Below are 13,607 nucleotides of genomic sequence, written 5' to 3' on the forward strand. Positions count from 1 at the left end.
AAGTGTTACACATGTGACAACATACTCCTGTTATTTATGCTGCACCTTGCCATTTTTAATATTGTGAAGTGGTAGAAGAAAGAAGAAGGCGCCACAATAGTGCAACATCAGTGATGTTAACTCTTCACACACACATACAAGTTGTACTTACTAGAAGAAAGGCACTTGAGAAGTACCACAACAGCACTCTGGACTCTTATTAGCTGCCCAGATAGCTATCCTCTCGCTAGAAAGAGGGTGCAGATACTCCGGATCAAGATGATAAATCCAAATTTTAATGTTGCATACCTGTATTTTATTCAGATTTCCCATACACTTGATTTTAAATACGGCGCATAGACTTACTGAGATATTACCCTTAGTCCATGCTACCCCTCCAGTCACCTCCTGTCTATTTCTCTGGGCACTCACTGAAGTAGCCACCACTAAGAGAGGAGCGAGGGACGTCAAGTGATTTATTTTTATACTTTGATTGGTGAGGTTTACCTTTTTTAATTTCCGTTCCTAGAACTGGACTTTTAAAGTCTACACATTCAGAAACTTCATTTTAAACCAATTACAAAGTTTTATACATTTTTTTTTTCCCCCCTTTTAAAAGTGAATTTTAAACCCTTCATTTTACTTTTATTGTATTTGAGGCAGCTGTTTGTAACACAGTCTGTGTCTCTAATCACTGACTGCCTCTTAAGTTTTTTGTTTTGTAGGACATGTTGAGACTGCCAGAGAGATGGAGACAAATTCTTGTCCATCAGGTAGAGCAGCCTATTTCCCATATTTAGAAAGTGTAATAATAGACTCCTAATATTTATTTAAAACCGGGAATACTGTTACCTAGGTAGCACATTTAAAGATAAATATTCTTACTGGACATTGTATAAGAATTTGTTGAATATATTATAGCTGTGCAATCATTCTTATTGATTAATATTATCATTTTCTTTAGTTTGTTTTTTATACTTGGTTTCTTAAGTTTTATTTTATTTGTTTATTTAAAAAAATAAAAAATAAATTTAGATCTCAGTGATTTACATTATTCCTAGTTCTAGGTAATGGCAAGGTCCCAGGACTGAACTGGACCAAACCATAGTCAGAATAATTGATTAAAAGTAACAATTATTCTACAGATTCAATTACATGCACCCTAAAAATTATATGAAAACGGAGGCTGTGGAAGTTTGAAAATCATAAGAGTTAAATTGTTTAAAAAAAATGTTTGTGCATGAATATGTTTTATATATAGAGCTATATTTTAAAGATAGTGTAAGGATAAATACTTGTCTTCTAACTTGTAAAAAAGCAAAGGGGAGAGAGAACTTTACTGTGGCTGAAACTCGAACCTGTGTTTTAAGATTAACATGAGTCTGTTTTTGGTTGAGAGCTCATATGGAAATAAGGAAAAACCAATCAATATGGAAAATGCATTGCTTTATAAAGATAATTTCTTAATACATTTAAACTGTGTTTGGTGGATCAAGTTTCATCTACTTTCAAAGTGATGTCATTATGAAATGGAAGACTGCAAAAACTGTGCTACGTACATGATTAAATAGTACTAGTAATTAAGCACCTTGCTGCTAAAACTAAACATCACAGGGTCTAGGTCCACAAAATAAAGGCCATATTATTTTTTTTATTTTATTAGCCATGTTGCATGCAGAGTTTAGACTAAAACGTTCTAGGTTTACAATGAGATTTGTAGCTAATATATAAGAGGATAAGTCATTCAGTAAGATTGTTTGTTTGGGATCTTGATGCTTTTCTTAGAAGTAAATAATCTTTATGTGCTGCCATATTTAGCTATTTGAAACATCATAACATGTATAATATTAATATATTACAAAATCCATATATGCTAAATAAGGAATCCAAGATCAGTAATATATGCACAATTAATATTTGTTCCTTTCATAATACTAGATGAGACATTACACTTAAAACTTAATTTTAGAGACTTATAACAGACAAACAAAGAATTTAAGTAAATAGGTTCACTAGAACTGTGTTTTGTGTTTTCAAATGTACCCACCATTTTATTCTCATGTTAACTTTCAGTTTCCACCAAGTGACTGGATCCCCTTTACATGTGAGCATTATCTCTACTGGTCATTTATTCATGGAGTCCAGCGATACCATTGAGAAGTTGGACAATGATAATCCAGAGCCTTTGTGTGTTGCATGTGGGCAACTGCATATAGCAGACGAAAACCATTCTTACACATACACAGAGGAGGTGGATGATGAATTAATTTGCCATATTTGTCTACATGCACTAATACAGCCATTGGACACTCCGTGTGGTCACACCTACTGTACGCTCTGTCTCACTAATTTCTTGCTCCATGAAAACTTCTGTCCTGTTGACCGCCATCATGTTATGCTGCAAACTTGCAAAAAATCATCACTACTTGTTAAGAACCTTCTGGACAAACTTTTAGTAATTTGTCCTTTCACAGATAATTGTAAAGAAGTTCTTCAACGATGTGACCTTGAGGAACATCTTCTAAACAGGTATGTCTCAGTCACCACTGGATTAATTAAACATGTATAATGTAAGTGCTTCAGCACACATGGAGACTGAGAGAAAATGTTCTCACAATTGAGGGTATATTAAAATAAACACTTCTGTGTCTCCTTTAAACAAAAGCAATCAAAAGGGCTTGCAAAACCAGAAGGTAAAAACACAGAAAAATACAAACATACAATAATGTATAACTGAACGGTGGACTATGATGTATTATACACTTATGTGGACCCAAAGGACAAAAAACTAATCAATGGTAACCAAGGGTTCATAGCAAAAGATTAAAACCCAATTCTTCCTCATGGAAACATAGATAATAAAAGACAAAACCTATAGAGTAGTATTTATATAATGAAGGAGCCTCTCATTTACCATTCTACACAAATTCTACACACAAGACAAAATCTGGAGTAGCCATAACACATAATTAATCTAAAAAAAAAAGAGCTCACAGTATTTCAGTAGTCTTGCTCCTATGGGCAGGAGCAGTGCCAAAATACATTGAACTCTATTTAAGAATAAACAATGTCTTGTGACTCCTTTTTGTCTTCTCTGAGAAGAAACTTCTTTAGAAGGCATATCTTTTATTGAAGAACTACTTCAAATTATTTGCTTTTCTTCTGGGGGGCTTCTGTGTGGAAATACGGAATCCGAGTCTTTTAATCTGAACCCTTATTTTTTATATTGGTGAGCCTTTTGTACATAATAAAGTATATTGGCCCTACTGTGTTGTCCTGTTTTCTCACCTGCTGGTTTCGTATTCCCTTACATTATGTTTAATTATATACCTCCCTTCATATATAAATGTATGTTTTATATATATAAAAAATAGTAATCCAGCTACCTGTGCTCTCTATTTTACATTGTTTAGCTTTGCATGAGGGGTTTAGTCTGATGGTTAGGTTGAAGTTTAATCACATACATCATTACAAAGTGATAGAGAGAGTATATATATATATATATATATATATATATATATGTATATATATATATATATATATATATATATATGTATATATATATATATGTGTGTGTGTGTGTGTGTGTGTGTATATATATATATATATATATATATATATATATATATATATATATATATATATATATATATATATATATATACACACATACAGTATATATATTTTAAAGGTTCCTCCATAAAAGATAAGATAAAAGTATGCAGCAATATTTCTACTGACACGCAAGATTATATCAAATCTATTGCATTTGTGAGGCAGAATGTACAGTGGTGTATATATAGCACACACATTGCCACATAATTCATCATATTAGAGTGCTATTGATTTTTTTTCAGTAAAGTGATATACTGTAGTGTTTTTGTTTCGCTGCCAGTATTTTAGCCATCATGCAATACTATTTACTCTCTACTTTTATCTGGTGAATACACAAAGCAATTAGCAATGTTTAAAAGCTTGCCAAAGTACACGTTAAAACACGTAGGCTATTTAAAGGGATAGTCTACTTGAAAATAGTTATTGTTTAAAAAGATAGATAATACCTTTTTATAAAAGTTAAAAAGTTATTTTGTTTCTTAATTTTGAAATATCACTTTTAGGCACCAGCAGATTCCTTTGTCATCTGTGTGAATTAATGGCAGATTATGTTGTATGATAATAATGAGAGAAGTGTATACATTTTTGTTGTAAAAATATAATTGTTCATTTGTAATGTGTCAAAAATATTCTCTTTAGCAGCATACAAAAATGGATAAAAGCTCAATTAACAAATAAGAAACAGAAACGGGGCTAAAGTTGCTAGCTTTTGTCGCATTTCTTGGAGTTCGCCTTGGCATTACGCCTAGTTACCAATTTATCATTTTTTTGCATCTTTGGAGAACGCAAAATTCTCACACAAATACGCGCACAACCTTAAAGGGACACTGAACCCAAATGTTTTCTTTTGTGATTCAGATAGAGCATGCAATTTTAAGCAACTTTCTAATTTACTCCTATTATCAATGTTTCTTTGTTCTCTTGCTATCTGTATTTGAAAAAGAAGGCATCTAAGCTTTTTTCTTGGTTCAGACCTCTTGACAGCACTTTTTTATTGGTGGATGAATTTATCCACCAATCAGCAAGGACAACCCAGGTTGTTCACCAAAATGGGCCGGCATCTAAACTTACATTCTTGCATTTCAAATAAAGATACCAAGAGAATAAATAACATTTGATAATAGGAGTAAATTAGAAAGTTGCTTAAAATGTCATGCTCTATCTGAATCACAAAAGAAAAAGTTTGGGTTCAGTGTCCCTTTAATGACAGGGGCACATGTTAAGGTTAATGTGCAGTTATGTTTATGTTACAGACTAGATAATAAAGCAGATAAGAAATGTAATTCCCGCTTTTCTATTAATATTTTGCACAATATTTTGGAAAAACAAAGGGCAAAAAATATCCACACTTTTCAGACAACCACATTAATTTATAGTTCAACAAAAAAAAAGCGTATGGTTGCCTATTCATATAATGCTGTATATTTTGTGAACCGGTTCTTTACGGAGATAAAAGAATCATCCCAAATTAATTATGACAAAATGGCTTTCCACAGAGAAAGCTTTTTGTTATTATGTGTAGAGCAAATTAAGAACACAGTGTAGCACTGGCACACACATGTTCATGCAGAGAACTAGAGGGTACGGGTCATCAAAGGTAAAAATGATTGCTGCTATCCTGATGTGACATTGTTTTAGAGGGTGGTGTGTGGGTTTGTTTTGTGAATCCTATTTAAAGCGACAAGCTGCTCTGTGTTATGTTGTTTTGTTTTAAATTGTTTGACAGCTGCGTTGCAGGTTGTGACTATTTGTCTAATCAGTGAGTTGTTCTCTGTAACTACATCTTATCTAACGGTGTGCACTGTATATTGCTCATGTATGTGGGTTTGGTTTCCGCCTGGTATCTTGTACATTGTAATGAGACCTTTGCATACCGGCTGCTCTTCATGGTGCCTAAATGTTTTCTGCATGTGTGATACAATCAGCAATCGTCTTAATGCAGAATGTGTCAGTACAACCTAGTCACTTTGATTTGTCCAATATGACAACCACATGCTTTGCACTCACATTATAGGGCCACTGCTTAAAGGGATAGGAAAGTCAAACCTAAACTCAGATAGAGAGTGCAATTTTAAGACCCTTTTAAATTTGCTTCTATCTTTAAATGTGCTTTGTTCTCTTGGTATCCCTTGTTAAAAAAAAATACACACATATCCTATACTAGTGGGTGCTAGTTGCTGATTGGTGCTAGCACACATTTGTCTCTTGTGATTGGCTATCTAGATGTGTTCAGCTAGCTGCCAGTAGTGCAAAGCTGCTCCTTCAGCCAAGGATAATAAGAGAATGAAGCAAATTTGATAATAGAAGTAAGCAGGAAAGTTGTTTCAAATTGTATGTTCTATACAAATCATGAAAGAAAATGTTGGGGTGTCCTGCCTCTTTAAATGAAGCAGATATTATATTATTTAGCCAGAGCTACAAGCCCTTGACCTAAAATCCATCCCTCAGTAACCAGGACAGCTGGAGGCATGGAGTTAAAGGGACAGTCAACAATAGAATTGTTATTGTTTTAAAATATAGATAATCCCTTTATTACCCATTTCCCAGTTTTGCATAACCAACACTGTTATATTACCGTGTATTGGCTTAGAAACAGGCAGAGATTTATAGGTTTAAATGTTATTAAGTGTGTGTGTGTGTGTATGTATGTATGTATGTATGTATATATGTATATATGTATGTATATATGTATGTATGTATATATGTATGTATGTATGTATGTATGTATATATGTATATATGTATGTATGTATGTATGTATGTATGTATATATGTATGTATATATGTATGTATGTATGTATATATGTATGTATGTATGTATGTATATATGTATATATGTATGTATGTATGTATGTATGTATGTATATATGTATGTATATATGTATGTATGTATGTATATATGTATGTATGTATGTATGTATGTATGTATATATGTATGTATATATGTATGTATATATGTATGTATGTATATGTGTATATGTGTGTATGTGTATGTATGTATGTATGTATATATGTATATATGTATGTATATATGTATATATGTATGTATATATGTATGTATATATGTATATATGTATGTATGTATGTATATATGTATGTATGTATATGTGTATGTATGTATATGTGTATATGTATATGTGTATGTATGTATGTATGTATGTATGTATGTATGTGTATATATATATATATATATGTATGTGTATGTGTGTGTGTGTATATGTATATGTGTATGTATATATATATATATAATGTTGGTTGTACAAAGCTGGGGAATAGGTAGTAAAGGCGTTATCTATCTTTTTACACAATAACAATTTTAGTGTAGAATGCTCATGGTGTAAAATACTCTATGCTCTTTGTAGTCATCATGTAAGATACCTTGCACCCTGCTTCACAGTCTCTGAAAAGAGGCTTACAGAATCCAGTAAAGTCAAAATGAAGCTTTTATAGTTCAAGCAGAGCATGCAAGTTTGACACATTTTCCATTTCACTTTTATTATAAAGTTTGTTTTGATCTCTTGGTATCCCTTGCTTGAGGATAAATTTAGTTAGTCTTAGGAGCAGCAATACACTACCGGGAATTAGCTGAGCACATCTGTTGAGCCAATTACATAAGGCAAATATGTGCAGCCACCAATTACCTGCTTGCTCCCGGTTGTGCATCACTGCTACTGAGCCTACCTATGTATGCTTTTCAACAAAGGATACCAAGTGAATGAGGCAAATTTGATAATAGACGTAAATTAAACAGTTGTTTAAAACTGTATGTTTTGTCAGAATTATAAAAGTTTATTTTTGACTTTACTGTCTCTTTAAACTAGAAATCCATTTGTACATTATTCACATGCTGTTGACATTGGGAGCTACTTATGTCATGAATTCATTTTATATTTACCTATAGCCCTTGCAACACTTTAGATTAATTCTGCAAGTGATGCCAATACCTGGCAAGACTCACTTAAGTACCTTTTAGTACAGAGATCACAACTCTTCAAGGGCAGCTCTCAAGTAGCTGTTAAGTACCTTTGTGCACATCATAGGAAGCCATTGAGGTACAACCACAACATATTCCTCAAAAGGGACTAAATCCTCCCCGTTTCTCCTGTCACACCTGCATTTCTATATTTATAGATAAGAAAAACAAATAAGCTGCTTAGAACAGAAAACAAATAAACGGGAAACAAAATTACCAGATATAGCGCTTTCCATAGATTTTTAAAAAAAAATTCCCACAGGATTTTTCACAAACTTTAATATAAGCAAACGACACACATTTTAGAAAAAAGAGATGATTTACTAATTCACTATTAATGTTAATTGCCCAGTATGTTTGATTGCAGTTTTTTTCTTTTTTACCAATACTATCAACTAATGACGTTTCCAATTAAAGGAACAGTATACGCCTTCTAATTACATTTTGTTGCTATAGAATAACATATCGGTTAAGTCTAAAAAAATTTTAAACAAATTAACATTCTTTTTGCTGCAAACGTTTTTCACTAACCAAACTCCAGTCACCATTTGCCTTAATTGGAGGAACCAATCTGGGCTTTAGTCTACAGACAACAAGGCTAGTCATAGTCATAATGTTAGTATAAGATACTGCACATTCTTTTGTAGTTGTTATCCTAAATATTCAGAGCCAAATTACATGGAAAGGGGGTAAAATAAATATATTGCAAGTTGTTTCTTTACTCATAACTAAACATTTTATACAAAAATCGTATGGCGCTTACTGTCCCTTTTTAACAATTTCAAATAATTGTACGTCTTTTTCTCATTTGCATGTTTTATACATTCAGAAACCTCAATACAATCATAAACATAAATGCTGGATCATATTCAAGTTCTGTGAAAATGTCAGAATTTAAAAGTGTGATTTAAAGGGCCAACATCCTCTAATTTGCTAGAGCATGTCATTTTAAGACTAGTGACCCTGCACCATGTGTTCAACCCCTTTGTGGGGGGGATAAACACATAGAAGTGCAGGGTCGCTAGTCTTAAAAATTTTTTTTTTTTTTACTAAAATGGCCTTATAAACAGACATCAAATCCCAACTTTTTCTTTCATAATTCAGACAGAGCATGTCATTGTAAACAACTTTCCATTGTACTACTACTATCAAATGTTCTCTGTTCTCTTGGTATCCATTGTTGAAAAGCAGGAAAGTAAACTCTGAAGCATGCATGTGTTATCAGCACTTTATGACAGCAGTTTCGCAAGGATGTTATACTATTGCAAGACCACTAGATGTCAGCACTATTTTCCTGCCTTGTAGTAGTAGACGCATGTGCATTCTCCTATCTATGTATCTCTTCAACAAAGAATATCAAGAGAATGATACAAATTTGATAGAAGTAAATTGGAAACTTTTTAAAAATGGTATGCTCTGTCTGAATCAGAAAAGAAAACTGTTTCATGTCCCTTTAAGTAATAATTTGATGACATAGTACTATAATACTTTATTAAAGAAAAAAATATTTACCAGTTTGTGCGTGCTCAAAGGGATATGAAACCCAACGTTTTTCTTTCATGATTCAGATGGAACATACAAATTTGAACAGCTTTTCAATCTACTTCTACTATCTAATTTGTTTTGTTCTTGTGGTATCCTTTGTTGAAATGCATACCTAGGTAGGCTCAGGAGCTGGGAGCTAGCTGCTTATTGGAGGCTGCACATTATAGGAATGTTCTCATTGGCTTACCTATGTGTTCAGCTAGATCCCAGTAGTGCATTGTTTCTCCTTTAATAAAAAATACACCAAGAGAATGAAGCAAAATTGATAACGAGTAAATTGTGTGCTCTATCTGAACCATGGAGGAAATAAAAAAATAATAATAATCATAATTAAAATGAGCGTATTCAAAGCAAAGAGTATATTGATATACAGATGGGGTTTAGGAATTATATTAGTTGTTAAAATTTTGAGAAATAAGTAAAAAAATGTTAGTCTCCATTAAGACTCCATGCGCCACCATGTTGTAACCAGTTATTTATAACAGTTATAAATGGCTCACTATCTGTTTAACCAGGGGTGTTACAAGACAACCCAGGCCCCCTTTTTCAATAGCACACATTCTGGCTCATTGCTATTTGCATAAGCTGAGTCACATAGGAGCAAAAGGAAGAGCTTCTCATCTCCCCCCTTGGTCTGTCTATGCCAGAGGATATGTACTTACTGTACAAACATGGTGGTAGATGGTTCAATACAGCAGCACTGTGGCAGCTATCTTGGTACACCAATGTTCATACACTTTCCTTACACTGTGAGCCCTTGTTAGCAGGGGGAACACATAGAGGGGTTCCACCAAGACCCCCTATATAGCAATGCCACTACTAACTGCAGAACCAGATGGACCTCCTTGAGGTGTGTTCCCAGTCTCAGTTACGCCCCTGTGTGCAATCAATGACTGTGTGACATATATAGCAGTATTAGGTCTGAAGTCTGCACTTCAACTTTTAACAGGAATTGTAAAGCCCACCATTCATTGTCAGAATTAAATTACATGAAAAGGGGGCAAAGTAAGTATTGAAAGTATAATGCAAAGTTGTTTTGCTACATATAGTTAAACATTTTATATTATAATCCTAAAGTGTTTAATTTTCCTTTAAAACAATTTAATTTTAGAACAGCTGCAGGAAAATAGTTTTCAGACAGGTCTCTGTGAAAATTGCTGGTTAAGTTAAAGGGACACTGAACCCAAATTTTTTCTTTTGTTATTCAGATAGAGCATGAAATTTTGAGCAGCTTTCTAATTTACTCCTATTATCAAATTTTCTTAATTCTCTTGGTATCTTTATTTCAAAAGCAAGAATGTAAGTTACGATGCCGGACCATTTTTTGTGAACAACCTGGGTTGTCCTTGCTGATTGATGGATAAATTCATCCACCAATAAAAAAGTGATGTCCAGAGTCTGAACCAAAAAAAGCTTAGATGCCTTCTTTTTCAAATAAAGATAGCAAAAGAATAAAGAAAAATTGATAATAGGAGTAAATTAGAAAGTTGCTTAAAATTGCATGCTCTATCTGAATCACAAAAGAAAACATTTGGGTTCAGTGTCCCTTTAATGTGTTGCAAGGACACATGAAAATTCCATTGTATTCAAATTTGAAAAACTCATGAAAAGCCACTGAGACACATTGCTTGTATCACCTGGATTTACAAACACTACACTTGTCTCTTCTAACAGATTAGAGAGAGAGGTTTGTTTAATAAACTCTTACATTTTTTAACCAGAATTACTTGATTTTTTTATTATCCCCATTTTTATGTGCACAAAAGTAGATAACATTACAATTATAACATTTTATATATCAAATACAAAACCCCAAAGGTTTAATACATATGTGACAAATACATTAATTCCTCTGACCTTATCAACATCTAGTTTGTTATTCCTGTAGAATAAAATGCATGCCACCAGTGGCGTCAGTAGGGGGGTGCAGGGGGTGCAGGCCGCACCCGGGTGACACCCTCCAGGGGGTGACACCAACAGAAAATGTTTTTTTGTTGTTTTTTTTAACATTTTATTGAAATTCAAATAAATACAATGTAGAGATGCATAGATTTTTTTTATTATAGGGGCCAGCATTTGTGAACATTAGTGGGACTGGGGAAGTTGTAGACACTTAATTTTTTTGCCCCTTGAGCCAGCACTTCAATTTCCACAAATAGTTTTCCCCGCTGCTTTTGGTGGTTTGTACTTTGCTCCTCCCCTGCCCAATTTCACTATGAGTGTTGTGGGTGTGCCGTCGGGCTTGCGAAAGTTGCGCTGCTAGCCTAAACCTGCCTGCCTATTTGTGCTCACTGCTCAGTGACGTGTGGAGAAGTGGAGTCACTCACTGCTGTGCTATCTCTCTAAACGGGAAATTGTGAGGGGGATGCCTGGCACCTGACCGCATGACTGTCTGATACTGTCTCTAAAGTGAAGGAGCCACGTATGATACCCACCAGACCGGTACGGTTACGGTACACTATGTGCACACTGAAGAGGTAGGAGGGGATGGACAGAGTGCAGAGGTGATTAGCCATAAGAAGCGGTAGGCACGCGGCCCGGGGCTGTGCACTGACAGACTTGGAACAGAGTCAGAGAACAGAATTTTCATAGTTTGCGCACCTAAACCTTTACTTTAGCGATTTAGTTTTAGAGTGCTCTGTTTATCTTTCATTTGATGCTCTGCTGAGCCAGGGAGCAGCTCTAGGCATGAGCTTTATAATTAATGCAGTGCAGTTTACATATTTTGTATGTGTGTGTGTCTGAGTGTTTTTGTGTGTAGGCCTGAGTGTTTGTGTGAGTGTGTGCCTGAGTGTGTTTTTGTGTGTGCGCGCCTGAGTGTGTGTGTTTTTGTGTGTGTGTTTTTGTGTGTGTGTGTGCTTTTGTGTGCTTTTGTGTGTGTGTGTGCTTTTGTGTGTGTGTCTGAGTGTGTTTGTGTGTGCATCTGAGTGTGTTTTTAAGTGTGTCTGAGTGTTTGTATATGTGTGTGCCTGCGTTTTTATGTTTGTGTGTGTCTGCTTTCTGGGGGGGGGGGTGACACCATAACTTAATGCACCGGGTGACACCAACCCTAGTGACGCCACTGCATGCCACCCTTATTTTAGCAGGGTGCACAAAGCTGGAGAACAATAACTAATAATTAATCAAGCTGTTAAAGTGTAGCTAATTACAGGCCTTTGGCATACTATTGTTATTTATTTTTATAGCGTCACTGAATCCCTAATAGCTGAATTAATGAGCAGAGGGATACAATATACATGTATGATTTTCTAATGTCTTCTTTCTGCATTTCTTATATCATTATGGTGACACTTGCAATGTGATATATTTATTAATCATATCAAGTTGAATTTATGGCTGAAGGTGGGACACTATTCTATAGTAGGTATGACTAGATAATTATCAGACATTCCTCACAACGGATTCATATGTTCATTTGAAGATCTTGTGATAGGAAGTCACATGACACACATGCCAGCTTATTATCTTAAGCACTGAAATTACTTGGTCCAACAAATTAGCTAAAATACTGTTTTTGTAGATAAGTGTTTTATTTTTAACTAATTAAATTCATCTTTAGATTTGTCAAGTGGATGTTCTATAAAATATACAGTACTAGTCCTAAAGCCCGTTCACACGGGCCTTTTTTTTGCAGTACAGCAGTCCCACCCCTTGCGCTCTCTCCCTCCCCCTCTCTTTTGCTCTCTTTCTCCCCCCTCTCTTTTGAGCTTTCTCTCTCTCTCTCCCCTCTCTTTTGAGCTCTTTCTCTCCCCCTTTCTCCCCACTCTCTTTTATGCTCTCTCTCTCTCTCCCCCCTTCTCTTTTGCGCTCTCTCTCTCCCCCCTCTCTTTTGCACTTTCTCTCTCCCCCTCTCTTTTGCGCTCTCCCTCCTCTCCTCTCTTTTGCGCTCTCTCTTTCTCTCTCTCTCTCTCTCTCTCTCCCCCCCCTCTTTTGCGCTCTCTCCCCCATCTCTTTTGCGCTCGCTCTCATCTCTTTTGCGCTCTCTCTCCCCCCCTCTCTTTTGAGCTCTCTCTCCCCCTCTCTTTTGAGCTCTCTCTCCCCCTCTCTTTTGAGCTCTCTTTCTCCCCATCTCTTTTGAGCTCCCTCTCTCCCTCTCTCCCTCTCTCCCTCTCTCCCCGTCTCCCTCTCCCCTCTCTTGTGCTCTCTCACCCCCTCTCTTTTGCGCTCTCTCTCTTCCCCTGTCTTTTGCGCTCTCTCCACCCCTCTCTTTTGCTCTCTCTCTCCCCCCTCTCTTTTGTGCTCTCTCTCTTCCCCTGTCTTTTGCTCTCTCTCTCTCTCCCCTCTCTTTTGCTCTCTCCCCATCTCTTTTGCGCTCTCTCCCTCTCCCCCATCTCTTTTGCGCTCTCTCTCTCCCCCTCTCTTTTGAGCTCTATTTCTTTCCCCCCCTCTCTCACCCCCATCTCTTTTGCTTTCTCTCTCCCCCCTCTCTTTTGCTTTCTCTCTCCCCCTTCTCTTTTGCTTTCTCTCTCCCCTCTCTCTTTTGCGTTCTCTCACCC

The 13,607-nt window shown here is 35.5% G+C and overlaps 1 protein-coding gene across 1 annotated transcript in view; it reads left to right on the forward strand.

Annotated features, from left to right (window-relative positions):
* LNX1 (ligand of numb-protein X 1) overlaps window positions 1-13,607 on the forward strand; it is a 327,123-nt gene that overhangs the window by 12,441 nt on the left and 301,075 nt on the right. The window contains exon 2 of the mRNA XM_053703967.1: window positions 2,053-2,508. Coding sequence (XP_053559942.1) covers window positions 2,114-2,508 — 395 coding nt within the window. The 5' untranslated portion in view covers window positions 2,053-2,113. The remainder of the gene's footprint in view (window positions 1-2,052; window positions 2,509-13,607) is intronic.

The sequence above is a fragment of the Bombina bombina genome, chromosome 2 (genome assembly GCF_027579735.1).
Source record: "Bombina bombina isolate aBomBom1 chromosome 2, aBomBom1.pri, whole genome shotgun sequence".
In the NCBI taxonomy this organism is placed as follows: domain Eukaryota; kingdom Metazoa; phylum Chordata; class Amphibia; order Anura; family Bombinatoridae; genus Bombina; species Bombina bombina.